Source organism: Xiphophorus couchianus, chromosome 2 (genome assembly GCF_001444195.1).
Source record: "Xiphophorus couchianus chromosome 2, X_couchianus-1.0, whole genome shotgun sequence".
NCBI lineage: Eukaryota > Metazoa > Chordata > Actinopteri > Cyprinodontiformes > Poeciliidae > Xiphophorus > Xiphophorus couchianus.
Window position 1 is genome coordinate 24,884,631 of NC_040229.1, and position 27,862 is coordinate 24,912,492.

At 41.2% G+C, this 27,862-nt stretch overlaps 2 protein-coding genes across 4 annotated transcripts in view; one reads left to right on the forward strand and one right to left on the reverse strand.

Annotated features, from left to right (window-relative positions):
• Nucleotides 1-679: 679 nt before the first annotated feature.
• On the forward strand, nucleotides 680-5,276 carry ucmab (upper zone of growth plate and cartilage matrix associated b). 2 transcript variants are annotated; one of them, XM_028028628.1, is made up of 5 exons: nucleotides 680-1,419; nucleotides 1,545-1,613; nucleotides 1,712-1,807; nucleotides 4,055-4,153; nucleotides 4,237-5,276. In XM_028028628.1, the coding sequence occupies exons 1-5, from the start codon at nucleotides 1,362-1,364 to the stop codon at nucleotides 4,332-4,334; spliced, it is 420 nt and encodes a 139-aa protein (XP_027884429.1). In that variant the 5' UTR covers nucleotides 680-1,361; the 3' UTR covers nucleotides 4,335-5,276. The 2 variants fall into 2 exon arrangements, with proteins under 2 accessions (XP_027884429.1, XP_027884436.1); XM_028028635.1 differs by having other exon boundaries at nucleotides 685-1,419; nucleotides 1,548-1,613.
• An 856-nt stretch (nucleotides 5,277-6,132) lies between these two features.
• Nucleotides 6,133-27,862, reverse strand: part of camk1db (calcium/calmodulin-dependent protein kinase 1Db) — a 31,667-nt gene continuing 9,937 nt past the window's right edge. Inside the window, exons 1-11 of one of the 2 annotated variants that reach the window (XM_028034883.1) lie at nucleotides 21,938-22,351; nucleotides 21,636-21,767; nucleotides 19,285-19,359; nucleotides 14,085-14,223; nucleotides 13,698-13,824; nucleotides 13,293-13,368; nucleotides 12,364-12,476; nucleotides 9,770-9,848; nucleotides 9,004-9,091; nucleotides 8,707-8,869; nucleotides 6,133-7,870 (exon numbers count right to left, since the gene is read on the reverse strand). In XM_028034883.1, the coding sequence (XP_027890684.1) occupies nucleotides 7,722-7,870; nucleotides 8,707-8,869; nucleotides 9,004-9,091; nucleotides 9,770-9,848; nucleotides 12,364-12,476; nucleotides 13,293-13,368; nucleotides 13,698-13,824; nucleotides 14,085-14,223; nucleotides 19,285-19,359; nucleotides 21,636-21,767; nucleotides 21,938-21,957 (1,161 nt within the window). In that variant the 5' untranslated portion in view covers nucleotides 21,958-22,351 and the 3' untranslated portion in view covers nucleotides 6,133-7,721. Of the gene's footprint in view, nucleotides 7,871-8,706; nucleotides 8,870-9,003; nucleotides 9,092-9,769; nucleotides 9,849-12,363; nucleotides 12,477-13,292; nucleotides 13,369-13,697; nucleotides 13,825-14,084; nucleotides 14,224-19,284; nucleotides 19,360-21,635; nucleotides 21,768-21,937; nucleotides 22,352-27,862 lie in introns of those variants that run through there. The other variant, XM_028034876.1, reaches the window with a different exon arrangement.

Sequence of the window (27,862 nt, forward strand, 5' to 3'; positions counted from 1 at the left end):
CAATCATTTAAATGGGCTAAATGCAGTTAAGAGTTTTCAAAGAGAGTTTCATGGGAATAAGCTAAGATTAATATTTATATCAACAAGTTAGGAAATTGTACAAATTTGAGATCCTATTTCAGACGTTTTTAATCAAATGGCATGTTATTGCTGAGCAGGTAAAAAGAAAATAATTCACAATAAAATTATTTGTTGCACTTTTACCTTAATTAAGTGTTTTCAAACAGGTAATTTTGGCCCATGATGAAAAAAGTTTGGACAGTGTTGATTTAGGTAAATTCAGGCAAAATCATTGGAAACTAGGCTGTGCGATGACGATGATGATGTTTGCACGCTCCCTTGAAAGAAGAATACCTTTTGTGTGGGGTTGAGTTTGTTCTAAGAGACCCCTGACCTTTGACCGGCATTTCAGGTTAACTTAATGTCGCAATTCAGTTTCATCCGTGCAAGTCAGAATCATTGACTCCGAACTAAGCGAAACATTCCCACTTCTGTCTCGCCTTCTCAAGTCCTCCCTGCGATTTCCTCTCACTTTCCCGTGAGCCAAAGCACCACCAGTTTCAAATTCCTCACCAAACATTAGGACATTCACTGTTTTCTGGGGCGCAGCCACGATCCACGTTGGAAAACTGTCAAGTATGCGCAGGGCTGCTCACTCCCTAGCTCTATTTATGCAAAGCAGACGGAGTTGGGGTGTGGGGGGTCGTGCGAAGGGGCCCACATTCAGGAGGCCTTTGGCTGGAAATCTGTGCATCAGTTCTTCAGCTCAGCTGTTTTCTGTCACTGGAAGTTAAATATTTATTTGTTCCTTGTCCATCTTTTTCCTACCGCTGGAATTACTCAGAGCACTTCTTCATAATCAGCCTGTATGACTGGGTTTGTATCCTTCGCCGACTGAAAAGTCGATTTAAATGAGCCTTATTTGCCATATGTAGAGTGGAAATCTAACACATCGCTCCTGAAAGCACTGTGAGCTCATTGCAGTATCATCCTGTGGGGGGAACTTTTCTTGAGGGGGATGCAGGGGAGCTGATCAGAGTTGATGGAAAGACAGATGGAGCTGCAGAAAACTTTAGCTAAGGGTTCAAACTTTTATCTCAGTTAAATAAGGAAAACAGATGATTACATTGTTTCATAATTTATGCACTTTCTTGCTACTTTCTCACTTGCTTTTACTCTCAGATGTGCAAGGACTCTCTCTCTCTCTCTTTGTCTCTCTCTCTCTCTTCTGACAGGTAGTCCAGATTTCCCTGAACTCTTCCGCCCTCCTCTAATCCCAGTCTCAGTCATCTCTGTCCCTCCTGCTTGTTTTTCGACTCTGGTTTCTCCGAACACATCAGGACACGGAGTTTAAAAAAAAAATGTCCTGGACGTATGCAACCCTCCTGGCTCTCCTCGCAGTGCTGCTTGCACTGAGCTGTGAGTTTGATGTTTATAAACTCTTATAAGGGACTCTGCTGATGTCTGTTTTGTCTCTGTTTTACTAAGATGTGCTTTTCTAAATATATTTTTAGCCAGACCTGTCTCACTTCTGTCTCCAAAAGCAGGGTCTCCAGAGGCAGCCGAATCCGCAGCTGTGGGTAGCAGCACGAGAAATGCAAAAAGCCCAGCAGGTGTGGAGATGCATTTCACAACCGTGTGTGACCTCTTGTTTTGTCCTTCAATGCTGAAAAAAAAACAAAAAACAAAAAAATCTATTCCCCCACCTTAGGTCAGCTGAGGAGGATCTTCATGAAAGAAGCTGATGCCTCCAACTTCTTCAGGAAGCGCAGCAGGCGAGCTGTGAAATCCCAGGACGAGATCATCGGTGAGTTGGTGGAAAGTGTCCGGTCAGAGAGGCTGAGGCGTATCGCTGCATGTGGATACGTTAACGTGGTCGCTGTGGGAACCTGTGTGTTACCGTCAAGGAGAGGAGAGTTTTACACAAGAGGAATGTGGACCAGTTTGTCCTGTTGAGTTCATTTAGAAATGAAATGCAGATCAGGACAAAATAAAGCCATTTAATTATGCACATTATTACCTTTATTATTATTATTAGTAGTGACCTAAACATGGAACATACATTAGCATGTTTGCAATCCTTATGCCACTAGAACATGCTGAGATGATAATGAACACTATCGCCAATGTATTGTAATGCTTTGCACATCTGATGCAGAGCTGGTAGATATATTCAACAACAAGCTGCCAAAAAACAAAACAAAAACAACGACAACAAAAACGGTGCATTAGTACTGATTGATGCCATGTCTGAACCAACCTGAAAAGTAAATGAAAAAGCACAGCACAAAACACGCTGCAAATGGAAAACATGTAAGAATGTAAGAGAGCTCATTCAAAGAAAATCAGTCTTTTATTGTGTTTTCATTCCAAGAGGACAGATAAAATGTTCTTTTTATGAATTGTTTGTAAAAACCTGGACGGGTCGCTGTGGTGCTTTGGTTAACCTCTAGCAGATTTACCCTCGCTAACTGATCACCTCAGTCTTTAGTTACATTACAAACAACACGCTGCTGTGAAGCCGGCGACCGTCTGCCTGCTTTGGTTTCCGAACTTGGACCGACTGTAGAACTGTTCCCCTCCCAGCAGCAGGAGTCACAGGCCAGCATGGAGCTCCCACACCCACACCAGGCCACGTTTCTGAGCGCAGCCGCTTTCTGTGTGACGGCTGACGGTCTCAAGAGCGTTAAGGCGCGATGCTGTTGTAACATGCGGCACGTATGTCTGCCAACAAGGTGGAAAAGAGCGAGAGAGACAAAGAGAGAGAGAGAGAAAGAGAAAAGCTGGGAGTGGGATGGAGGAGTGAGTAGGTGGGAGAGCGGCTGGAAGTTCAATGAGGAATTTGCAGCCGCGACCAAATAAAAGACAGACAAGAAGGACAAACTGGCCACACATTTTGAATGCTTCTTCCTGGATTCCACAGACAATAATAATAACAATAACAAAATAAAATTACAGTCAACCTCGGTCTGTAAGTCTTGTTTAGTTTCAGGATGTTCTGCAGTTAACAGTGGAAGCACAAACTTGAGCAGCCAAGTCTGAGGAAAGGTCAGGGGTCGTGGCCTGTCTTTGGAAAGGTCAGCACTGCGATCTCTTTTCCGATCAGAGCTGATGTCCGCACCGTTACTGCAGACGGTGTGAGTTTCACTGACAATCTGGTTGCTTAGAAAAAAGGCTTTCAGAGATACGACCATGTGAACAAAAACTGTCAACCCCAACAGGTTTTCTGTTTTTATTTTTCCTTTCTTTCTTTTATTCCATTTAAACATTTCAGATCAGCAGCTCTTTCATAAAGATTAGATTTGCAGTTGGTGCAAAAGGTTCTACCAGCAGAGCTGTGGATCTGCTGTGGTACCGCGGGTCTCCCTCTTCTTAACGTGCTCTTTAACCGGCCGATAAGTTTACGTAGAAAGCCACAATTTTCAACTCTGTTTATATCTACTTTTGGATAATGGATTGATGAGTTATTTCCATAAAAACTCTTTTAAGCTGACGTTCTCCAAATACTGTTAATGCACCTGGTGTGTTTTAGTCTGATTATGTGATTTTGTGTTTCCTTTTATTTACTGTTTAGCAACGTTTTACCAGCGTTTCACTGAGAAGTAGCTTGCGTAACGCGCTCAGCAGATGCGCAGTTCCATCAGGTGTTTGCTAATTGCTACTGGCTAGTCTGAAGGAGCTGAGTCAGCGAGTCAAAGGGAAGGGTCCCTCTGAGAGTCGGAAGGTCGAAAGCTTGGAAAATGCAGCTCTGAGGAGAATAGAATAGAATAGAATTACTTTATTCATCCCAGCAGGGAAATTATTTCGCAGTTACAGCAGCATAGAGACAAGACACACAACAACAACCACTGAGTAGCAATTGTAGACAAAATAAAGAAGGAGCTTTGTTGATGAGAGAATAACATTATAGAATAACGCATAGCTCAAAAAAGTTGATTTTACATAATACTGCCTCTTGAAGCAATAGCCACAAAATAGAAGAAAAAGCAGAGAACCAGTTTGAATCTAAAATCTGGATCATTATCAGCTTATCTGATTTCTTCTGTGTTTGCAGCGGAGCAGAGGCAAGTTCTGGCTGCTGACGAGCGAAAGAGGGAGTTTCACGAGGAGAAGAGGAATGAGTTTGAGAGCTATGCTGAGGAGGACAACGACGGTACGCGTCGCACGTAGAACAGATGCAGCTGAGAGGAGTTTAGACAACTTTGAAGCTCAGGTTTGTCTCCCTGATTTCTTCAGAGCAAAACGAGAGGACCAGAGAGAGCACTGAGCAGTGGAGGGAGTTCCACTACGACGGGATGAATCCTCCCCACGAGTACAACCGTCACACCGCCTGAGACCGCCGCAGCAGGTCCACGACTTTACAGCTGACTGACTTTAAAAAAGAAAAAAGAAAAGAAAGGCTCGATAAATACGCTTTGCTCTTATAAAAACATAAATTTGATTAGTTTTCAGGAGAAATGTTCTCCAATTTTTATTCTAGTTTTTTAAATTTTCTATGTTGCTTAAATCTAATCCTGTAAAAGTTCGTCAAAATGTTTTATATTTTTGGAAAGGAGATCTAATCCGTAATTTAGATGATGCTTATTGTTTCTCATTGTTTCATTTGTCTGTCATTAGCCAGTTGGGTTATTAACGCCAGGACTGATTTAAAAGAGCAAATTCAAAACAAAATTGAATAACAAAAGTAAATTCATTTCAGATTTGTTCAAATTTGAAACAAAATGACATATTTCCTGCAATTTACAGTAAAATAGGTAGAAATGATCAAAACAAAGCTATAATTTTGTTGTCATTTTTTTTTATCGTGGCCTAAAAAAATTTACCTTTAATGTCTGCAACATTTAATTGTCTGATTGAGAAAACAATGAAATTATGTTACACCAGGATATTCACAGTAAAAAAACAAATCAAGTAGAAAGATAAACCTCTTTTCTTATCGACAGGGTTGATATTCAGTACTCTGTAGAAATGAAAGCTTAGATATTGTTTACAAAGATGTTCGCTGAATATTAAGTACTTATTTTAAAGTGACGATGCATATCTGTGTTTTTCTTATTCATATTATTCAGCAAGGGTTAAAAGGTATTATTTTTATTGTAACAGTATCCATGCTATACTGCTGTGTAGTAGTAAATCTAATTTACTTTCCTTCAAAGAGCAAAAATATACAGACTATAAAAAGTAACGCTTTGCTGTTGAATTGTCAAGCTTTTCCAAAGTAAAAATGAGAGGTAATAAATTATTGTACTAAAAATAAAGTAGATACAACTCACTTGAAAAAACAACTGAAATCTTTTGGGTTAAAAAAACAAAAACTCACTTGAAAAATAATGTAGTTGCATGTGTAGGCAGGCCCTAGAACCAGCCCCAAATCATGGGGTTTGCTTTGTTGTGGACATGATTTTTTATTTGTATTTAATAGGTGGAGACACTTCTGATATAACTTTGCCAATAATTCTAACGTGGTTGTGAAGATGTAGCATATTCAACTCCCTCTCCCTGTTTCATTCAGCAATAGACACATTTCTGCAATATGGCGTTTAATGTAAACTTAAAATCTTTTATTGCTTCACATTTTCTTTAGGGTTGCTCAGATTGCAGATTTCTGGCCGATTACCAATGTTTTAAAAAGCCTGACCTGCTTTCCGATTCCAATTTTAGCTGATGCCAATTTGTTTCATCTGAAAAATTGCTCAATATAGCAAGAAAGTCACTGAATTGGAAACAGTGGGGTGACTATTGTTAACAGCAGATGCCTGTCAGTCAAACCTCCCTCACGACAGAGCAGAAGACAGTGGTTGATTTTTAGACCTTTGTCACGGTAGATAAGATCGGTAGATAAGATCGGTGGATAAGATCGGCTTCACATGTAAAAATCGTCCGATCACCGGATCTAATTAAGGAAATTACATGGAATTTTTGGAGGAGATTTTCCACTGGAGCTTGGAGAAGAAAAATGCAGGGAGATAAAGCGGGTTTGCTTTGATTATCAGTGATGAGTGATAAATCGGGAAGGTAGCAGAGAAATTTTTTAAAAAATGTAAAAATCGGCACCGATGAATCAGTGTACCCCCAGTTTTCTTCTCATGATAATTTACGAAAGACTTAAAACAAAACACGCAAGACTGGTGAATGTTGTAGAGTTTTTGTATTTACAGTAAGTATACTTCCAAAATCTTTGATATTCACCACATCTTTTGTTATTAAAGGGTGGCAAAACCTTATACACTGGCCAAGCACTTGTTACTTTTCTAGAGTGCTTTTTTTTTATTATTCCACATTCATCTTGAGTGATTAAAGTTAAGTAGAGAAAGCACAAAGAAAATACAGAGACGGACCCCTTTCTCTTCTCTGTCAGAGGCAGTTTTTACAGAGCGACAGAGCAGGAGGGGAGGGGATGAGGACGGAGTCTTTCAGCTAAATTCAACAGGCTGGTATGAAAAGCACAGTGATTAAACACAGAGTCGAGCTGTTCTCAGAGCAGCCACTTCAGGGGCGGAAGCAGAGCACGATGCCTCAACTGCACCACTGCAGTGGGAGCGAAATGAAGCAGAATACCGTCACATTACTGGTTTGTTCTCCACATCCCGTCATGTTCAAGGTTTACCGAGAAGAAACATAGTGTCAGGAAATAAACGTCTATCCCTGTGACACATGGGGATAGGAAGCTGTATTTAGGTGTTTTTCTTTTCTTTTTCTAAAATTTCTTTCAGTAAGTCACATGAGTCAGTTGTGATTGATCACACAGAGGCGTTTGGTTAGATTCAAGCACACATCCCTGCAGATCCCTGAGAACTCATAGAGCGCCCTCCTGTGGATGAAGGAGGACTTTACAGTCACATCGAAACTCGTTAAATAAAACAGCAATTACAAAGTCACATCTATTAGATACTGTATTTATGTGGCAATGACTGCAAGTCCCGTTTTAATAAACATTTACACCTCTCAGCAAATTATATTCTTACAAAAAGTCATTACATGTAATATAGGAAAATAAATATTCCCAATAGATAATCAATCGTTTGCACTCTCTCTCTCTCTGGAATCACAGGCATGACTGATGCGGATTGTCCTGCTTTGATTGTTAACCGAACTTTTAAAAAAAATAAAATAAAATAAAATAAAGCAAAGACACAACACTGACAGCCATACTGTTGGAAGTCATGATGCCGTGAGCTGTCACAGCAAAACACCACAGCGGATTGGAAAGGAGCCGCCTGAACAACAGCAGGTTCAGAGTGCAGATGATGGCACGAGTATTAACCACAGCTTGAAGCTTATACGTTTCACCTGCATGACATGACTCTACAGAACGGTTCCAGGCAGGATATTTAAACAAGGCATACAGCGGAACGACTTTTCACAGTCAAGCTCCAGCAGAGAGTTCCCTTTAGGCTCATTGCTCCCTCAGCAGTCGCTTGTTTGTTCTCCTGCCAGACAAACCATTGTCTCCACAGAAGCAGCAGCAGCTTCAGGTGAGTCTTCCCTTTCCCCCCCTTCATCTGAACTTCCATGTCTGTGTGAAGACGTAAAGGGGAAGCAGCGCCATGCAAAACGAGGCCGAGCCAGGGCTCCTCAAATTTCCTCCCTCGGGGTTTGGCGTTGGCAGAAGGGAGGCGGCGGGATGGAAAAACTGGGCAACCGTGTCGCATCGTGAGACCCCCTCAACCGCGGTCTCAAAGCTCGGTGGTCTCCCAGCTCACCTCCCGCGGAACCTGGCGTCATTTAGTCCCAGTGTGGATGACCGTGACGGTGGAGGGGCGCGGCCGAGCGGGTTCGGCCACCACCTGGGGCTCCTCCAGGGACACAGGAAGGTCAGAGTCCTGGTTGTGCACTTTGACGACGGATGGAAGAGGGGCGATAGGAGGACCTGCGGGAGACATCGCATGAATTAGAAACAGAAATATGCTGCACTAGTTTATGTAATGATGAGTTGCTGGCTAGTTTAGTTCCATGATGTATTTCGAACTTTTCAGCAAGATGTTGGAGCTTGCTTCAAGTCAATAGTTCCTTAATATTGACGAATGGAACTAGAACTTTTTCATCAATATGAAAGAATGATTGGTTTACAACAAGCTTGGATTTCCTGCCAAAAGGTTACTTGTAAGTTAGTTTTCTTATTCCAAGTGTACCAAGATATTTGCACTAGAAACTAGATCAAAAACACTTGATAAGATTTTGTCTTTTTGCAACGCAATCCTGTTTCTCACTTTAGCAGACCTTGTGTAAACAGCTTTACTCACACTGACATTAAATCAGAGACAGTGAGATAATATTTTCCTTTGGTCATACTGGATTTAATTCAGGCGCATCAGAGTAGTTGCACTGCGCTTTTCCAATTTTTTATTGCTAAGATTTTGTGAAGTGGAAACCCAACTTCAGAATGTATGAGCCACTTTGTGTTCATCTAGCCCACAAAATCCTATCAAAATACTTTTAGGCTTGTTTGTTGCAATGTGTAAAAGGTTTAAGGGATATAAATACTTTTGGAAGATATTGTATGTCTCATATCAGCAGCGCTGCAAAAACGCTTCTTCTTCCTTTTTTTAAATTTTTTTTTAAAGAGATTATATATTAAACCCAAAGGTAGCAGAAGCGTTGATCATCTTATCGGAGCGGGCAGCAGAATGAAAGTTTGACTAAACTCCAAGCTGGAAGTTAAACACGTCTGTTTTGATCGCAGCTGGCATCCGCAGAGTCACTTACAGTCCTTCAGGGACAGCGGGGCGCAGTCCACAGACTGGCTCTTGGCCGGCGCTCGGCTCTGAGGACTCGGTGCAGGCTTGGCGCTTTGGATGCTGCTTCCGAAGCTGCTGCCGAGCTGCAGACGCCTCATGTGACGGATCACAGCTGTCGCGTTGAACGCTTGCTAAGCGGAGAAGGTGCAAAACAGAAATTACTCTGCTTTTTTTTTTCCCAGCAAAAAGAAACGAAAACATTGCATTTTTTTTGTTTGTTTGTTTTTTTTTTTCTTTGGTAAATAAGATGTAAAGTTTCACATACCCTCCATTTGCTTTTGGCAAAGTTTTTGCGCATTTGTCGACTGACAGATTCGTGTATGTTCTTGCACAGAGCAGTGTCTCCAGCAATCCTGTAGAGAAAGAAAAGAAAATACACACACACAATCAGTGGAAACATTCCCACACACACACCACCACACCAGCATGCACACCCCGTCCTGCCAGCAGAATGATCCCCATGCTGTTTTCATATTCAATCTCTGCGTTTATTTCCATTCAGCTGCAGCACTTTTTGAGTGATGGGCTGCCGTTTCTGCAGGATTCCCTCTAACATTCATCATCATCACATCTCTTTATGAAACCCTGTCAACGAAAGCCGTTTCTCTCCATTACGGCATCTGTTCCCGCCGGTCGCATCAGAACGACCACCTGCCCACGACCCACAAATATTCCCATTCCTCCCTAACAGATCTGCCGGCCCCCTCGGCGGGGATACGTCAGCCCACGCCGTCTCGGCCTCACTAGGACTGACTCAGACCTGGGAATACATCCCAGTTGTTCATTAAGACTTCAAGGATCCTTGAGGATACAAGCCACTAATTGGCGGGGATTTATTCAGAAGATTTCTCCCCGAGATGCTGGCGCTGCCCGGCAGAGGTGGGCCTGCTGCTTGGAGCCGTGCTGACAGATGACGGTGGGAGGACAAGCTCTCCATGACACATGCGTAAGCCTGGCAATCTGCGTCACACCGCTATGAAACGAGGTGCGTGCGTGTGCGGGGGTGTGTGAGTGTGTGTGTGGTTCCTCACCAGGGGTGCTCAAGAGCCTCGTCGCATGTGAATCTCTTCTCAGGGTCCTTCTCCATTAGGCAGCTGATGAAGTCTTTGGCTGTGAAGAGGAGAAGAGGAAAAGTCAAGTGCACATCCAGCTGAGGACATGTTCCTCACTTTCTGGCACTCGAGGTTTTATGTTTTCATCTGATGTCTCACATTAAGCATCACAATTCACAGTTACTGACAAGAACAAAGGAGATTGGTAGAAAAAACTAGAAGGGTTTTATGATGAATGAAACAAGCCAGTTTCTCTTGATTGGTTTTAACTAAGCAAATAATTTTTTCCCCTCCTAATTAAATGCCTTGAAACATTAAACGCCCACTCTATTTTTTAAATGGATCAATGGATCAACATACAGTATGTTCTTTGACACGCCTTGATCTGAGTTTAGTTAAAAGTTAGAAGAAAGTAAGGAACTGTGCATTAATGCATCATCATCTGAAATCTACAACCTCTATTTAGGAACCTGCAACGCAATTTCTTATAGCTACACTTTACACTCGTGATTTGAATATGCTCTAATTTTTAAAAAATAAATTCATACATTATCTTGTATATTGGCAAAACATAAAACAGATCCTACAAATAAACAAATGAGAACTAAAAATATGCATTTGCTTGTAAAAGCCTTACTGATGCATCTCTATTTTTCTTTGTTTTAATAAAGAAAGACATGATATCTGTTGAGTGTGTTGGTAAGGTTTATATGTATGTTTTTTTTAAAACTTATAATTGACCGAAAACACTAAAAATAATCAGAGCTTTAGATATAAATGTCTGCGAATGACGTCTAAAATGCACAAAAAACAGTTTTAAGGTCAGTCGTGAACATGTTGCAGATTTTGTTTCCTCATATTCTTAATCTCAATCCATTGAGCTGATTCCAGCCAGAGAACGGCTCCAACTACGAGTCACTACAGGAAATGGTTAATATGACTCCTTCACTCCCAGGATCAGGTGAATCTGAAGAGGATGCAGGAAGTTCTGCACAGATAAAATTTGCATCACATAAATGATTGCAATGTGTGACAAAAGCCCAATTCACAAAATGCTGACGTTTAAAACAAGTCTGTGGTTAAGATAAAGTTAGCAGGAAACTACATTTGTCTACTTTTTTCCCCTCTCTTAATGTCTGCAGGTGAATGATGATTTCCTGAATCCTTTGAATAAAATTCATGTGTGTGTGCCCATTTGAGCATTAGACTTTTTTTTTTGCTTTGTCTGCATCACCAGTCACATTTTCACAATTGATGTAATTTCAGGATTTGGTGACTAACTATGATGACTAAAATCTCCAGACTGTTTTTTACAACAACAAAAAAATATCATTTGAAATAAAGGGACTAAATTTGGCAAACAGGAAGCATTGGTAGCAAATCCAAATTTAGTAAAGACAAACCCCTAACTTTGACAGAACAAGATTTTGTGTAATTTAATGAAAAAGTGGTACAATAACAAGGCTGATTGCATCTTTCCTAACTTTTTCTGGTCATTTTGTATGAACAAAGAATCAATTTGTTTGACACCAAGGACATAAAGTGATATCCTATTACATGACTGTGAACTGTATCCGTTTAGCTGTATTGGTTTAATCAGGGGTCATGACCTCTTTGTTATGACTCAACTGAACAAAATGGAGGTCAGAACCAAGCTAACTGGAAATTGGGTAAAATTCTAATTAAATATAAAAGTAAATTAAATATACCTCAGACGTCAGTATTCATCTTCTGAAGTCTGAGGAAATATTTGGACAAGAATTTGAAAGGGAGGTTTAAAGAAAAAAACCACGAACATTTTAAATAGGAAGCATTTAAAATGTTTGTTTCTAACACGTGTAGTTCTAATCCTGGCCAATTTGGCATGTAAAAAAATGTAAAAGAAATAAAAGAAACACTGTAATGACATCTCAATTCCAATTTTACCTGGTGCTAGAAAGCAATGACATGCAGTCTTGGCAGTGTGCTCCATTACACAACTAAAGGATAAAAGGGTTGTGCAAAGAAGTTATTCCTCTTTGACACACGGCTGTGAAAGTCAACGATTTACACTTTGTTTATGACATTTCTGACTCCACTCGGAAGATCTGCTGTCACTTTTCTGGCTGTGGTTCTTTGTTTTCCCCTAAGCCAGAAGAAGATTTAAATATGACGCTATTTTAGGCAAAACAGGAGTCCCACGTTTGTTGCCGTGGGATATTGACGCGCGCTTTCCCGACGCAGGCGGCATACACGTCTAAAAACGCTGAAAGTGGACAAACCGTAAGGCTGGTGCCCCCTAAGCTAAGCCAGATGCAGCTACTGATACGTGTCCACTTTAAAATAGCTTGCTTTTTATGTTATGACACCAAACGTGGGATACAGACATATTGCAGCATTAAGTTGCCATGGCAGCTGCTGAACTGTGTCCCCTCATTACTTTACTTTTTGCCTTGTTATGCGGCTTTAAACACAAGGTTGTTAGCTCCGGCAGAGTTATGTAACGGCAGAATCTCTGGGGGTCTTGATTTACCCTTTATTTCAAACGCAGTGGGAGAACACACACACACACACACACACAAACTTCAGCTTACCAGAGTCGGAGATGTCGTCCCAATACGGTGCGTCAAACTCATAATCTGCCTTCAGAATCTGCTCGAAAAGCTTCGAATCGTTCTCGTCGTAGAACGGAGGGTAGCCGCAAAGCCTGGGAGCAAGATCAAGTTCAAAAGATTACACAACGGTGGGCGTGAAGGTTGTTATGCTGCTGATGTTAGAGTCTTCAACCCGAATTTAAAAAGGATTTACAGTGACCTAATCCCATTTACTGGCAGATGGATTTTTCTTTCCCTATGTAATGCAACAGAAGACGGCTCTGAGGGATTTTCAAGAACATAAAAAAAAAAATACAGGACAATAGGGATCCAGTGTTAATATATAGAGAAAAATAGGCATTTAGGTTTTTCATCTGAAAATAAAACTGGGTATTTTCTACAAACAGATGTGGAAAAAAGAAAAACTTCAAACTCTTATCGCTTAATCAATGGATTCGATTATTTTGCTTGCTAATCAGTGAAACTCTTTCGCTTAACAAGACTGGCAACCTTTGTGCAACACTCTCTACTGAAAACCTCCGTGTTACTGGAGCTGTAGGGATCCCTCTGGCTGCCCACCGCATAGGTAGGTTACTAATGAATGAGCTTCAACCTGGAATCTGGTTGCATTTCAATAATTAACTTAAGGTTAAGCAACAATCTCTGTCAGCGACAATCCTGGCTGAATGTTTGTGATCTTGAAGACGTCAAAAAGCTGCGATTGAGATTAGGACGTTTTCTGATTCTTGAATTGTCATTTTTATTTTACATGCTTTTCATGCGGAGTCACACTTTGATACTTTTAGAGTATCAAAGTGTGAACACTGTTTAAGCTCCCTGCTGGTTTCTGTTCTGAGCCCATGTTCATTCATAAAGCAAACTAAAAAAATGGTTCAAATTTTAAATGCTAGATAACGACAAGTACTCACAGAATATAAGCGATGACCCCAATGGACCAGCAGTCCACTGCTTTACTGTACGGCTTCTGCGCCAGAACCTCAGGAGCTGAAACAATGAAATGTTTTATTGATCAGAAATACTTTCATCTGTGCAGAGGAATCTAGTAGCAGGAGAAAAATGTTTGAGTTTCTGAATGAAACTGGTTAATCTGGATTTTATTTAAGAATGTTTAAGGAAAATGGGGGTCAGCTACATTTGCATACTAAACTTTTCACTTTTCTCATTTGTAAATAAATTTGGTCTATCACAAAAACTCCAAATGAAATAAACTGAGGTTTATAGCTGCAGTCTAGTAAACATAAAATGAGGTATGAGTATTTGCAAAGAGCATCTTGCACTTTTTCCCAAAGCCACAGCTGGGAGGGCAACCTTACCGACATATCCAGGCGTCCCGCAGGCTGTGGCCATGACGCCACCTGTGCCCTCCATCTTGGACAGGCCAAAGTCACTGATCATGATCTTTGAATCGTCGTGAGGACTAAAGTAGAGCAGGTTCTCGGGCTGAAAACACAAACAGGAAGCAGCCACTGGGTCAGTCTCCCTCGTCTCAAACCATCCAGGCTAAGAAGTCGGATGGATTTGTCGTTTAAAGAGCCTACAGTTCCTACGGTTTACCGAGAAGGAAAATCCCCTGACATTTAATCTCTATGGGTGATCACCGCAACGTGTGACAGAAACCCACGCAGGTTTCAATGCCAGGGACTCCCCCTCTCAAGCAAAAAAAAAAACGCCTACACACCAAATGTGAAATACTGCCGTACCTTCAGGTCCCTGTGCACTATGCCCATGGAGTGAAGATAATTGACGGCGTCCAGAACCTGACGAATTAGCCGACTGGCATCCATCTCAGTGTAGAAGCCCTTTTCTACGATCCGGTCAAACAGCTCACCACCAGAAACCCTGTTGGCGCCAAAAGCAACACAAGAAATGACACAGAAAAAAAAAGAACAAATAGCATGAAGAAGATCTAGTGGGCTTTAAATGATTAGTTAATCCAGTGGTTCCCAAAGATTTTCTTCTGGGCCCCCTTATAGATTACAATAAAAGCCCTCCCAAAAGAAAAAACAAAATCAACTGGGCACACACATCATTCAACCAGACATAAACCTATACACATATTTTGTTTTCAAACTCCACTGAAGTTTATTTTACACTTCAGGTTGCAACAAAACACACTACAAGCCATCTTTACTGTTTTTGTTTTTTTTATTCATCCATACCTCTTTCTGCGCCCCCCCCCAGCAATGGCACTGCGCCCCCTCTGGGGGTCGCGCCCCACACTTTGGCAACCATTGAGTTAATCCATGCTAGTGTATCACATTAAGCTTGTAAACCAGAATACTAATGTTGTTGTTCAATATTTTACATCCCTTGCTTGCTAGTTAATGCCAGGAATAAACCTGATTTTCCTTTGTTTCTGTACAAAGGTTGTGCTCACTGTTGTTTTCCACATATTTAAAAGAAATCTTTATTGTCACGAGAGGAAGAGCAAAGAGAGAGAGAGAGGAGACATTAGGCCAGAGGTCAGGTAAGGAGTGATTACAACTTGATGAGAAAAAGGGAAAGAAAAATGAAGCTTAGAATGTGTAGGAATTTCAACCTTTTGTGAAACAATATTATGGCAAAAGTAAATCTTAACTTTTTGGAAAAGCTGCCGGCAAATCGGTAATTTTAGGCCGCAACAATCACAAAAAAAAAAAAACAACAACATTGCAACATCCTGGAGGGACTGATAATAGGCGTCAGTGTTTCCGAGTTATTGCTAAACATCGTGACCGATGTTCTTTCACCTGAGCTAACCGGACCTCTAAAACAGGCCCAATATGACAATGGAAACAACAAAGCTGGTTTTGTGATAGATAAAGAAATCTGGCATTACGTTTGTTGAATATTTCTGGCTTCACCATAATTAATAAAAGCTGAATATGTCTCAGGAAACCTGCTGGTTTGAATCAACCGCACCCTTTCTGCAATGAAAAGTGGTCAAATGTTTCTGTTCTGAGCCCATGTTCCACCACCTGCTAAAAGTTTAAATGTATGTGGTGGAGTATTTATATGTTTTAGTCTATATGAATAAGCTTGATCACAGTTGAAGTTGAGAAAACCTACAATGAATTCAAACAGGTGGATCAATTTCTTGTTTTTAAAATGTATTCAAATTGGACATTTGTACCATCAATCCACCTAATTGAAAAATCAACATATTCATCATGAAGATACATTAAACATAAATACATATTTGTAGAGAGAACACCACTGTAATTTATATCTCATTTCATTTTCATAAGTTTGTTTTGAAAACAACTTTTTATTCAGTTTTGTTGATGTCTTCTGTAACAACACTGCAACTGACTGACTGAGGTTAGCAGGCAGGTGATTATTGAATTTGAGTGAAGTTCATTTGACTCACAATTCCTGTATTGAGTTCAAAACTCCTTAGTGTTCACATTTTTAATTTTCTGTCCTCTTTGAAGCTAAAAGTAGCAACAAAATATATGCAGATTCTCTTATTTTGATAGCGATTATTAGAGTCGTTGAGCAACGTTCAGGTAAAATCATAGCAGCAATGTTTTGCATGATGTTTGTTTTTTTTTCATCTCTCATTTCCATAAAGGATTATGGACGTCATAAGCTTGCTGGACACCTGTCCCATTAATATCCCTTGGGGTTTCTAACTCGTGCTATCTGGCCAGCCAGATGTAGGAAATGAAGATCAGATCTAACTCTTTTATTGTCGTTAATAATAAAATACTGTAATACTGTGTTTTAGAGGCACTTTAAAAGCTGAAGACGTTCTGCTCCTTACTGCTATCTAGAGTGGAAATTCTACTCAGAAATCTTTTTTAGACAGTTTTCTTGGTATGCACAGACAGATTGTGATATTTAAACCAGGTTGTCTTTTTACTGGTTTTATTGGTCATAGATGAGCTGAGGTTTGTTTTTGATGCTGCCTCATGTGACAACAGTACCAGGGATGAATTGTCCGGGACGTAACCCACCTCCAGACCATTTTCCCCCTCACTGTCTGACATTAAATCAAACCAAACCTTTCATGGTTAGGTCAGTTAGGATTACCAAAATTATTTCTATTAGCTAAATATCACAATAATGACAAAGTTTTTGTTTGTTTGTTTGTTTGTTTTTGTTGTTGTTACTTACTTCCAAGAATTTGGGAAAGCCAAGACGATGATGCCAAGCTTGGTAAAGCTTTTGAGTAACTCACAAGGTGGAAACGATTAGAGGCACATCTGTGAATATATTTTAAGGCGACAACTCAAAAATACTTCCAGAAGCAGAGGGCCTTGTAAAGACGCTGACAGAAACGGGCAAAATAATCATTAAATGATCCACGTAGCAACATGAACTGAAAGAGAGGAAGAAGCCGAGCTCCAAATGCAACTTAAAACATTAGCTTGTAGTTTTCAAATGCACTCAGGAAGATAGACCTTAATTGTTGGGGATTAGTCTTGTGTTCTGGTGAAGCTAAAGCTAAATTGTTTGACCACAATGACCATCATTACATTTGGAGGAAACAGGAGGAGCAGCATCCCGAATGGGAAGTACGGTGGCGGCCGCATTATGTGTGAGTAGCATGGTGCAGGAGAGACTGCTGGAGTTTACAAAACGGACAAAACCGTAAAGAAATAACTTTATGTGGAAACACTGAAGCAATGTCTCAAGATATCAAACTGAAAATTAAAGTTTGGGCACAAATTTGTTCATTAAAGGAACAATGACTCCAATCATGCTGCTAAATTAGTTACCAAAGTAAATCAAACTCAACATTTTATAGAAGCCAACATAGAGTTACATTAGTTCTGTCAGGAGGAATGGGCCAAAATTCAAGCCCGCTAGCGGGGTGGTTGACGCAATGTCAAACAACAGGTACGACTGCAAACTATTTTAAGTGTTTTTTGAAAGGACAAAAATGATTACCCAATTATATTATTCATATAAACGTTCCCAATAGTATCGACACACTAACATTATAATACACAATAACATTATGCGTCTCTGCAGCATTTGGGCTTGATGAGAGAGCCATTCTGAACTCCTTCAATCTGCAATTAGACGAGGCAAAGGCATAACAAGTGACTCATTAAGTGTAGCACCAAGTGTGAGTTCGTCTCTGCTTTCACAGATGACTGGCAATCAGTGTTTATTTCAGAATGAGGGAAAGGCAACAGCAAGCAGCTTTCAGAGACAAAGGGAGGGCAGCGAGTCATTGGTTAAATACAGATGGTTTAGTCACAAACGCTGTAAAATAAAATGTGGGAGAAGGGGTTTTAAAATCATGAAGATGTGCATTTTACACAGTGAAAGAAACTAATGGTACGAGTTTCATTCGCCTCAGGGAGATGAGTTAAAGTTTACAATATATTTGGTAAAACCTGTGCCGTAAAAGTGACTAATAATGTAATATTACAGTAACCTGAACTAAATAATCTGCGGTTTAAAATTTAACACTAAAATGAAACTTGATTAGTTACCATTTTGTAAAGAAATAAAAACATGAATTTAACTTTCAGATCCTTACTTGGGCTGCACAGTTTCAGGACAATATTTAATTACAATAACAATATCAATATTTCTTTATCATAACACAATGTCTCTACTACTCTTTCTAAGCCCTATCAAAATAAGAGAAAACCCAAAGTTTTGTTAATAAACCCTGAGTGAAGTTTGCACTTTCAAGCTAAAAGTTACAGGTGAATCATAATTTAGTCATATTTAATACTTCTGCCAAATGTCCTAAGAGGTCCCACCAGATCAGATCCTAGAATGCTTAGAGAAATGCCAAAATACCCAAAAGGTTAATCTCATGCCTCAGTTAGCATGTTAAATGTCAAAGGTCAAGCTATGGCTAACAGCTTAACTAGTAGGGTTTATTTGGAAGAGTTGCCAGAAAAAAAGGCAAACGGCAGCACAACTTGCGAAGCGTGAGCTTTCCGAAGTTAGAGCTGAATCCACCTGGATGAACGATGTCTGTTGGATGGATCAGATCAAACTGGAAATATTTCAAACTCAAACTGAGCCCATTTGCACAAACGCCTCACGGCAGCTGTCGGACCACAGCGGCGCAGGGGCTGGGGGGAAGATTTGGGCTTATTTTTCAGAGTCAAGTTGTGAGTAATTTCCTGTCATTAAGTCACCATCTGTATGTGAACATGTTATAGAATAAAATATAAGGTTATCTGTCAGACAGCTAAAGCTTTACCAAAACTGTATCTTCAACAGGACATTGATGTCAACACCAGCGGCCCATCGACAACAGAACAAAAAAAGAAAAAAAAACGAGAACTACTATGATGTAATGGCCCAGTCAAAGTTCAGACCTCGACCTCAAGGGCGTGATGGGAACTTAAATGAACTAACCTCAAGGAGCTGAAGCAATGTTTTAAAGAAGTTGAGAGAACTGCTTCACATCTATGTGAGAGACCGACTGAATTATGCTTCAACTAACCAGCGATTCCTGAAGCTTAAACTTACATTAGCTACAGCATCTTACATGTGTAATCTATGAAAAGATGAAATGTGAAGATAAGTTTCAGTTTTATGGAGATTTTCTTGAACTGAGCATCTCCAAGTTTCTGTCAACGACAAGCGCGCATTAAGTTTTCCATCAACATTTGTTGCCTTGGCTGTAAAATAACTGCAGTTTGTTCAGATATTAAGACAGAAAGACTCCTGATTCGGTTTCACACTTACTCAGAAAAGACAGTAGCATCAATATCGTCACCTGAATCCAACCAAGAGACCCTACTTCTTTATTAAGAAGCATTGCTGAAGTAACAACTTACTCTTTTTTTACACATTGCTGCATTCACTTAAGCAAAGATGCCTCAAGGGCACCGCAGACGCTCACTCAGGCTCAGCATGCAGCACATTATCGAAATGATGGGCCAAATGGGAGGCCGAGAGCTGACCTAAACTAACAGCATGGTGGGCTGATGTACTTACAGCTGCATTATGAGGTACAGGTGATTGGAGCTTTCGTAGATGTCCTCCAGAGCCACAATATTCTCATGTTTTATCCTGGAGGGGGGAGAAGAGAAGAGAAAATCCGCTTAGCAACAGCTGAAACCGCCTTCAGCCGTCTCTTAAAATGACACCCAGCCGACAGAAAGCAGATCTGTCTTTTCTTTCTGTTACACTTCTTTGTTAGAAGAAATGTGCGCTTGTCAAATATGGTGCGTTGCAAAAAGGGCTGAACTTATCTGCATTTTGTCACACCACGACCACAATGTGTTACGTGTCTTATTATGTGAAATACCAACATGCAGTTGTGTGTAAAGTGAAGCAGGATGAAAATGATACATTCATTTACATTTTTATTTCAAGTAGGGCAAAATAAAGTAGAAACTTGTAGTGTAATTTAATTCAGTATGTTCCAGAAATAGACCTTATAAAACCATGTTCTGCTTCAATTAGACTCTAAGACCTTCAGGAGTAACGTCTGCCTTCTGCAGCTTCGCACACTTACGGACTGAAATGCTGTATTCTTATGTGCAAAATACCTCTTGCTCAGTCAGAGTCAATGGAGTCGTCAATAGACAGCAACGTTCAAGACTTTTCGATTAGGTCTTTGGTGTAAACTTTGACTGGACCATTCTAGCACTGGACCATTTTATTTAAACCCTTCTATTGCAATTCTTGGTGCATGTTTGGAGCTGTTTTCCTCCTGGAAAACAATGCTAATGCTAATCTCAAAAGTAACAGTTTTTCCCATAATTTTTTTTTTGTTTTTTGGCTAGCTTCTTTGTCTGTGATAAAAAAAAAATAAAACACTCGCTTTCGCTCTGGGTTTACGACCCCAATGCGACCAGCATGGACAGAATAAGAACACTGACGTCACATAACGCACCGTTTAGTGACGTATGTGACATGGTGGATGCCACTGTCTGTTTTAAAGTTTATTCAAGATAAAGGAAGCTAATAAAAAGAAAGAACATCTAATAGAAATTGCATGTTGTGGCGCACTGACTGCAACTTCTGTAGAGAAATCTGCTTGGATGTGCAGTCAGAGCCAGAAGTGCATGATGCTACGTCTTTTATAATTTCATAATCATGATTTTTCTTTTTTAATCACACTTTGTTTGCGTCCAATTTGGCTTCTTCTGGTGCAAACCTATGATGCGTGTCTCACCTTAATGATGTAAAACGCGGATTAAATGCAACATGATCGTTCAGATTGTGGGCGCCTTGAAAACAATCGATTTTGTATTGCTTTACATATGAAAGAGGCTCAACTCAAATTTGGGAAAAGATCCCAATTGGGCCGTTCAGAATGCAGAAAAATAGTCGGATATGGGTCCCATTTGGGCAAAACAAAAAACAAACAAACAAAAAAAACTGATGCACCGCAGCCTATGTGAAATCCAAAGGAAGTCACGCTGGATTTTTTTCAAGGTGTAAAAATAAAGGGAGCTAAACTGAAATATACGGCATCTTCTGAAAGAAATGAATCATTTCCTTCCACTTCACGCATATGCACGACTTTGTGTTGGTCTACCACATGAAACCATGGCAAAAATCTGTGCAAACCCCCAAGGGGAATGATTGCCTACATGTTAAACTATAAAACCTCAGGATAAACGAAAAATAAAAGCACTGAGTGCATGTGGCCGGGCGGGCGAGAAGAAGCTACAGGCAGCGTAAAATAAAGTTGACAAAAGGTCTTCAAAAAGGGTGAGCGTTTAAAAAGAGTGAGGCGGAGTTGGAGGAGGAGGAGGTGAAAGCCTCAAAGGACCAAACAACCTTCACAACTTCTCTCCTTTCCAAGTCTGGAATGAAAATGAGGCTGCAGTTAGAGGACTGTCAGAGATGAGAAGAGAGTATAAAGAGTGGTAGAAAGAAAACAGATCACAAACCAAGAGAAAGACAGAGAAAAAAAAAGAGAGAGAGAGAGAGGAAAATGCAGCTGTAACCAAGCAACTACAGCCAAGCAATGCAATGCTCACTTTAAAAATGACTGATAACTGAGCTGCTCTGAGTATTGATATATCAGCCCCTGGAGGAGGATGTGTCACCTGGTGTCAGTGCAATCTTATCAAAGCCACCTGGGCAGGTGTGTGTGTGTACGTGTGTGTGTGCGTAGGCGTGTGTGTGTGTGTGTGTGTATATCGATAGCTGGGACTAGACAGGGCAGCCACTTAAGCTCGTCAGTGATGGCTAAATAAACAGAGACTAAATAAGCGGCCAGAGAAAAGAGAGCAAGAGAACCACAGCTTGGCCCGAGGATAAAACAAGGTGGGCGACCCTCTCCTAGAGCTCTACCCCAGAAAACAGCTCGGTCACTCGGCGGGGCGTACTTCCTAAGCACGGCGATCTCGTTCTCGATGCTCGTCTCCTTCCCCTTGAGCGCCTTCTTGGGGATGCATTTGATGGCCACCATCTTTCCTGTGGCTTTCTCGCGAGCCATCACCACCTCAGAAAACGCACCGCTGCAGGACACAGACAAAAAAAGGAGAGACAAAGAGAGGAAGGGGTAGGGGGCATGTCAGTTCAGCCATATACGAGCTCAGACAATATTGACACATCGTCAGTGAGCGGAGAGCGGGCACTCAGAGGCAGACGGGCCAGAGTACACAAACAGCATATTGTGAATATTTACTGAGACTCGGGAAAGTCCATGGCTGTGGTCAACCACCCGCCGCGTGGCCAAACGCACGGCAAACACTTTTAACCCCCACCTGTCCTAAAAAAGAAAAAGAAAATCTGCCATTTAGCGGGGCAGATAGCTCGTCTTTTTCTACCATCTGCCTCCACACACGAGAGTGTTTGAAAACAAAGCAAATACAGAATTAGGGGAATATTTGCTCAAGCAATCCATCTGTTGCTATGATACCACAGATATAATAAGTCTTGCAAAGCAGACACAGTGGTTACTTTTTCCCTCCTCGTGTCACACGCTCTTTTCCCTCCGCATATGTTTTGATTGGCTTCATGTCAGCATCCGGGATAGAGCTGAAAAGCTGCAACTCTTCTGGGTCACATTCACCAGGACTGAAGCTGACACGACCTAAAATGCTGCAGTTATCTTCAATTAACTGGAGCCTGTTTTTTTTATTATTATTATTTTACAAGACGATATGAGACATTTTTCCCATAGAAATGTTTTAAGCCAATTCTAATGTTTTCATGCTTTGTTTCAGGACTTTCCTGTTGCACACTAAAATGACTAATGCTCTTGGTTGATGAGTTTCTAGATATAAAAAGTGGAAGAAATTCTAAGTTTTGATGCATTTAATGAGTAGAGGGAGAAATATTTTTCAGCATATGGCCTTCAGGATATCAATCAGTGTATACCAAGGGAAAATATGGTGGTTTTGATCTCTGGCTAACTTATTGATGAAAACATAGATGAAAAAAAAAATATTTTGATTTTAAACTCACAAAGTGACTACAATGCAAACACCAGAGTTTTTTTTTTTTTTTTAGAATCCCTAAAACAAAGTGAGACAAACCTTGAACAACCACTTTGGTATAGATTGTGTTGTTTACATAGTGCATTTAAACGCATCTAAATTTTCAGACACAGAAAGCCTTTTAGAGGAACAAGCAAGGTGAGCTATTCTGAAACACGTTGATGCTGCAAATTTACTCACCTCAAAATAGAGTGAAAAATATTCCATTATCATGACATAACTTTTGATTTTGTCCTGATAATAAATCATTTTACTTACAAAACGACAAGAAACAGGTCTATAGCAACGATTGGACAATCAAGGTGAGTCTAAGAAAAAAGTTTGAATCAAGTCCTTTGCACATCACTTTGGATCTCTGAGTTGCTTTAAAGGCTCTTCAAATATGAAAGCAAAAGCTGTTTCATCAGCAACTGGATTTACACCACTGACTGCTGACTTTTGCTTCGGCTTTTCTCAGTTAAGGACTATAAGAGGACCAGGTCTGACCGAGAGAAACGTATTGAGCTTAAAGAATGGGAAAAAAAACAGAACTGGTGGCAAAAATCCCTTAAAAATGGCAAAGACCAGTATAAATAATGAGCATTGCAACAATGACTTTGCATCCATCCATCCATTTTCTAACACCCTTGTCCCTAAAAGAGTCAGAAGGTGCATGGTGCCGATCTCCAGCCAATGTTCCGGGCGAGAGGTGCCGTACACCCTAGACTCTAATTTGGATTACAATAATTATGAAAAAAAAAAAAATCCGCTGATTTTAAAACATTCCTTTTGGTATGTGCTTATTTGGTTCCCCTGATGCTATAAATGAAAAAACTTAATGGAGAAATGCATCAAATAATCACAATTCCAGTCTTGTGCAACATAATTATGCGCAACTGATTATTTTTTGTATTTTTCCACATTCAAATAGTAGTGACACAGACCCCTGTTCGCTGCTAAAAGCAACCCCGGAGGGAAAGCGAGCATCACAGCAGGACAACAGAGCAGCAGAAGGTGACCCGAAGTGATGACTCAAGCTTTTTCCTTGACATCATATCTGCATTCACCTGAGGAAAGATAGCAGCATGGCGCATAAAATATTGACTTTGATGTTCTGCTTCAAACTTCCTTTAACTTGGAAAAGAAAGCACTCTGAGCTAACCACAGAACGATTGTTACTCCCTGTCCAGCTGTCCATGAGTTCAAGGTGCTGATTTGCCCTAAATCTGTTACATTTTCAGCTGGCGCGGTTCGCTGTCACACTGCACCGTGTCAAACAAACCAAACCCTTTGGAGAACCCGTTCCTTCCCTCGCCTGTGGTGGCGCTGCACCAAGAACCACAGAAGGAAACGACAAAACCTCTGAAGAAGACACTGAGCAACTTCCCTGCTTCATGAAATGTGAACAATCAGCATTTGTCTTGTTGTTGGTAAAAGACCACAAGCCATTTCTCGCTAGTGCTAGAGTTGCGTGGTTGTTTAGGTTTTATTTACCCAGAATGCCTTGCGCTAGTGTTCACTTCCTGCTTTTTGAGTGGTCTCCCATCCGCTTGGCGTTCACATATGACCTGCCCCAGAGTTCACTTGAACTTAACCAGAGGTAAGGTTTTAGGTGAACCAGTTTGTTTTTTTTGGTCCACATCAGAGTTCAGTTTTGCATTCACATCTCCCCAAACGAACCGCATTTTCTAAGCAAATGAACTGGAGTTTGATTAAAAGGGACCAAACAGGACTGGTGTGAATGCACCCATATTTAACAAACCTTTGACCTCTTGTAGCTAATAGTTAAGTGGGGATCCAGATATTTATACCATATAATCAGGTGACCTCTAAATATAACCGTTGATCTTATTGAGGTTCAACAGAGTGATGGAGGAGGGTACAAATGCACCAAACCTTTCAGAAAACGTAGAAAATCGCACTTTTAGGTGTTTTGTTTAATAAATCAATTTCTTTAGAGCATCGATGATGTGCCAGGCGTGTAATAACTTCCTCCCCAAAGCCTCTGATTTCAGTGCCACGGTCAGGTGCTGCGAGTCGCACCACGGCCACACTAATCCCTCAATCCTCCATCACACACCGAGGGAGAGGCGGCCTGAGCACGCAGCACACAAACAAGCTGCGCACCAACAGAGCACCTGCATGGCTTCAGGTGCGGCGGGGTTTAACGCAATCACCGCAAACACGACAGAGCGAGCTCGGCGGCGCGTGGGCCCCTCTGACGTGTCCTCATTCTGACACACGACGCGCGAGAAAATGTAAACGCTGGGAGGGTGTCGGCGAAGAGCTACTTGTCGGCCTATTAGAGCGCCGTCTTCCCACTGCAGCTCTGGCCGTGGGGACAATGAGCATCGCTCCCATTCAGCAGCAGCGCACACCACGGATCTCCACAGCTGGTGTGGACGTCGGGAGAAGCGCCTTTCCTCGACCATCTGCGTGCCGAGAAGCGCGCAAGCGAGCAGCGGGTTTATTTTTTTTTTTTGTTTTTCTTTTCAGAGCTCCTCGCTCTGTCTCTCTCTCTCTCTCTGCAAGAGAAGAGACACGCTGATGAAAACCACAGGAAACCTGTGATCTCAATGGGGAATTGTGCTGAGCTACATTTTGTACCCCCACCCGGTTCACCACACTGACAAGCAAATACATCACTTCCTGTGAATGACAGCTTGACACAAGGCCGCCACTTCCCTTGATTTGTCAGAGCATGAACCCTGACAAGCTGGGCTGCAAAAGCATTTACTCTACGAAGCCACAATTCACAGAAAAAGAGCGTCTTCGGCGTGTGGAAGAGACATGCACATGGTAAAGCTGCTGAATCTCCACCGTAGCCAACAGTTTTCAAACATTTAATCCAGTTAGCTGCTCTGTTGCAAAGTAACGATTATTTTTAGCTAGTCGATTAATTGGATAACAAAATTGTCACATTCTGCAGATTTTTTTGTTTGTTTTTAGCCGTTAAAAGATGCATGTAAACAAATAATTGCCTTTTTTTTTAAGTGGGAATCTAAATATTTTATTGCTTAAAATGTAACAACATGGTTTTCCTATAATGAACGATTGAGCATCAGTAGCTACAGGATGCATCTGCAGCTAAAAAATACTTCTGACATCAACATGCGAAAAGCTCGGCTCTTTCTGCTTGACATCAATATAGTGCAGGGCTGATCTGTTGGTTATTTTTGGATTACCTGACCAACAAATGGATAGCAGAAGGTGATTAACGGGAGAATACAGATGATTTTTTATATATATATTAAATGAAAACTGTATATATTCTTTGATGTACTTATGCGTGTGGCTGCGGTGCATCTTAACGAGTTCAGCACCAGACATCAGAAAAATCTCCATTCGATTTCAATCTTATCTCGACCTGTTATGCATTACAAATGAATGCAGGCTTCCTTTGCAGCGCTCTGTGCTCACAGCTCTGGATGAGCAGAGTGTGACAGTCTGCAGTCACACAATGTGCAGACAGCCAGGCCAAAAGCCGGCTGACTAATGCGAAAGTGGGCTCCTTGTGAAACCGGCGGCTGTTGCTGCAGATGCAGAGCGAGCCCAGCCTAGAAAACTTTTCACAGCCCCGCCTGCCTGCTGGGGGCCGACTGCGGAAAAACGCGGGGAGGAGCCGACGGCGGCGCAGGAGCTCGAGGGTTGAATAACTGAGGCTCTGCTCCTGGATGCTGGAGGCCGGTGCAGGTATTGTGCTGCTGCTGCTGCTGCTGCGTAATTGCACTGAATCATCTTCTGTAAGATGCATCACGGCAGGCGGTTATGCAACATGATGGAAAAGTCGAGAGCTGATGATGATGAAGGTGAAGCTGCTGGCCGGGGAGCCGCCCGGTCAGAGTCACCTTGCAGCAACGACTACAGCCTGACCCAAAATGGAGGATCCTTTCACCACGTCAACTGACAAATTTATTTCTGTATTAAGTTGCCTGATGTATCAATGGCAGGATTCACACTACCCTGTTCAAGAATACCTTGCAAAAGTATCCCACTTATACCACTTGAACTTTTTTAAAATGTTGCCTGTTTACAGCTACAAATCCCAGTGTTTACAGTAATTTAAGCAGTAGAGCAACACAAACTAGTGCATAACTTTGTAGTTATGCACTTTGTATTTTTTCATTTTTTAGCCATAAATAAGCATAGTAAAAGTCTCCAAATCAGTCTGGAGTCGTTTGCAGCCTCTCACAAGTTCTTAGTTGCCACCACCTTGGTGTTGCTATGGTGACGGCAAAGTTAAACTTTGCTCTCATCTTCTTCCATAAGCAGCGCTCTTAACAAAAGTCCACGTTAGGGATATGAACACTTTCTACAAGAAGCCGTGTTTTTATTTTGTTAATTTAAACCGGACAGTTTCTGAACTTTGCGGTGACATTTTATGAGCCTTGTTTTGACCGGCTTCGTCGTCTGAGGTTTCAAAATACTTTATCAGATAAGTGATGACTACGTACTCGCTGAAACTCAAAAGTTTTTTTTAGGTTGTGACCACTGATGTAAAAACAACAACCTGTGATCACACCTAGTTGAGAGGATGTGGGTCAGACTGTGATAAAACTGCCGCAGTCGCATCTTTATCAGGGTTTTTGACTTTTACTGGTACCTAACAAATTCTTAGTATTTTTGTTTTAAAGATAAGATGTTTTGTTATGGTGACAAGAGATGAGTATAACATTAGTGGCAGTGAACCAGTGATTAAACAGATCAAATGTGATTGTTTCATGGCTCCGATTGTGTACAACACCATAAGAATATGCTGAAGTTCAGACCAGGTGCCCGGCAGTTTCAGTAGGGGGAGACACTCTCCAGCTCATTCTTGGGGATCCCAAAGCCTTCCCAAGTCAGAAGGGACATATAATCCCCTCCAGGGTAATCATGGTTCTACCACGGGTTCTCTTCTAGTTGGGACGGGCCCAAACTGAGAGTCACTGAAAGGTGGGGGCCTGGGTTTCTCTCCTAAAATGAAAAATGGATGGATGTTTGGGCAAAAGCCTGTGCAACATAAAAGAGCTATTTTACTTGGATATCAAGTCATCCATCCATTTTCTAACACCCTTGTCCCTTAGTGGGGTCGGGAGGTGCTGGTGCCTCTCCAGCTAACGTTCCGGGTGAGAGGTGGGGTCACCCTGGAC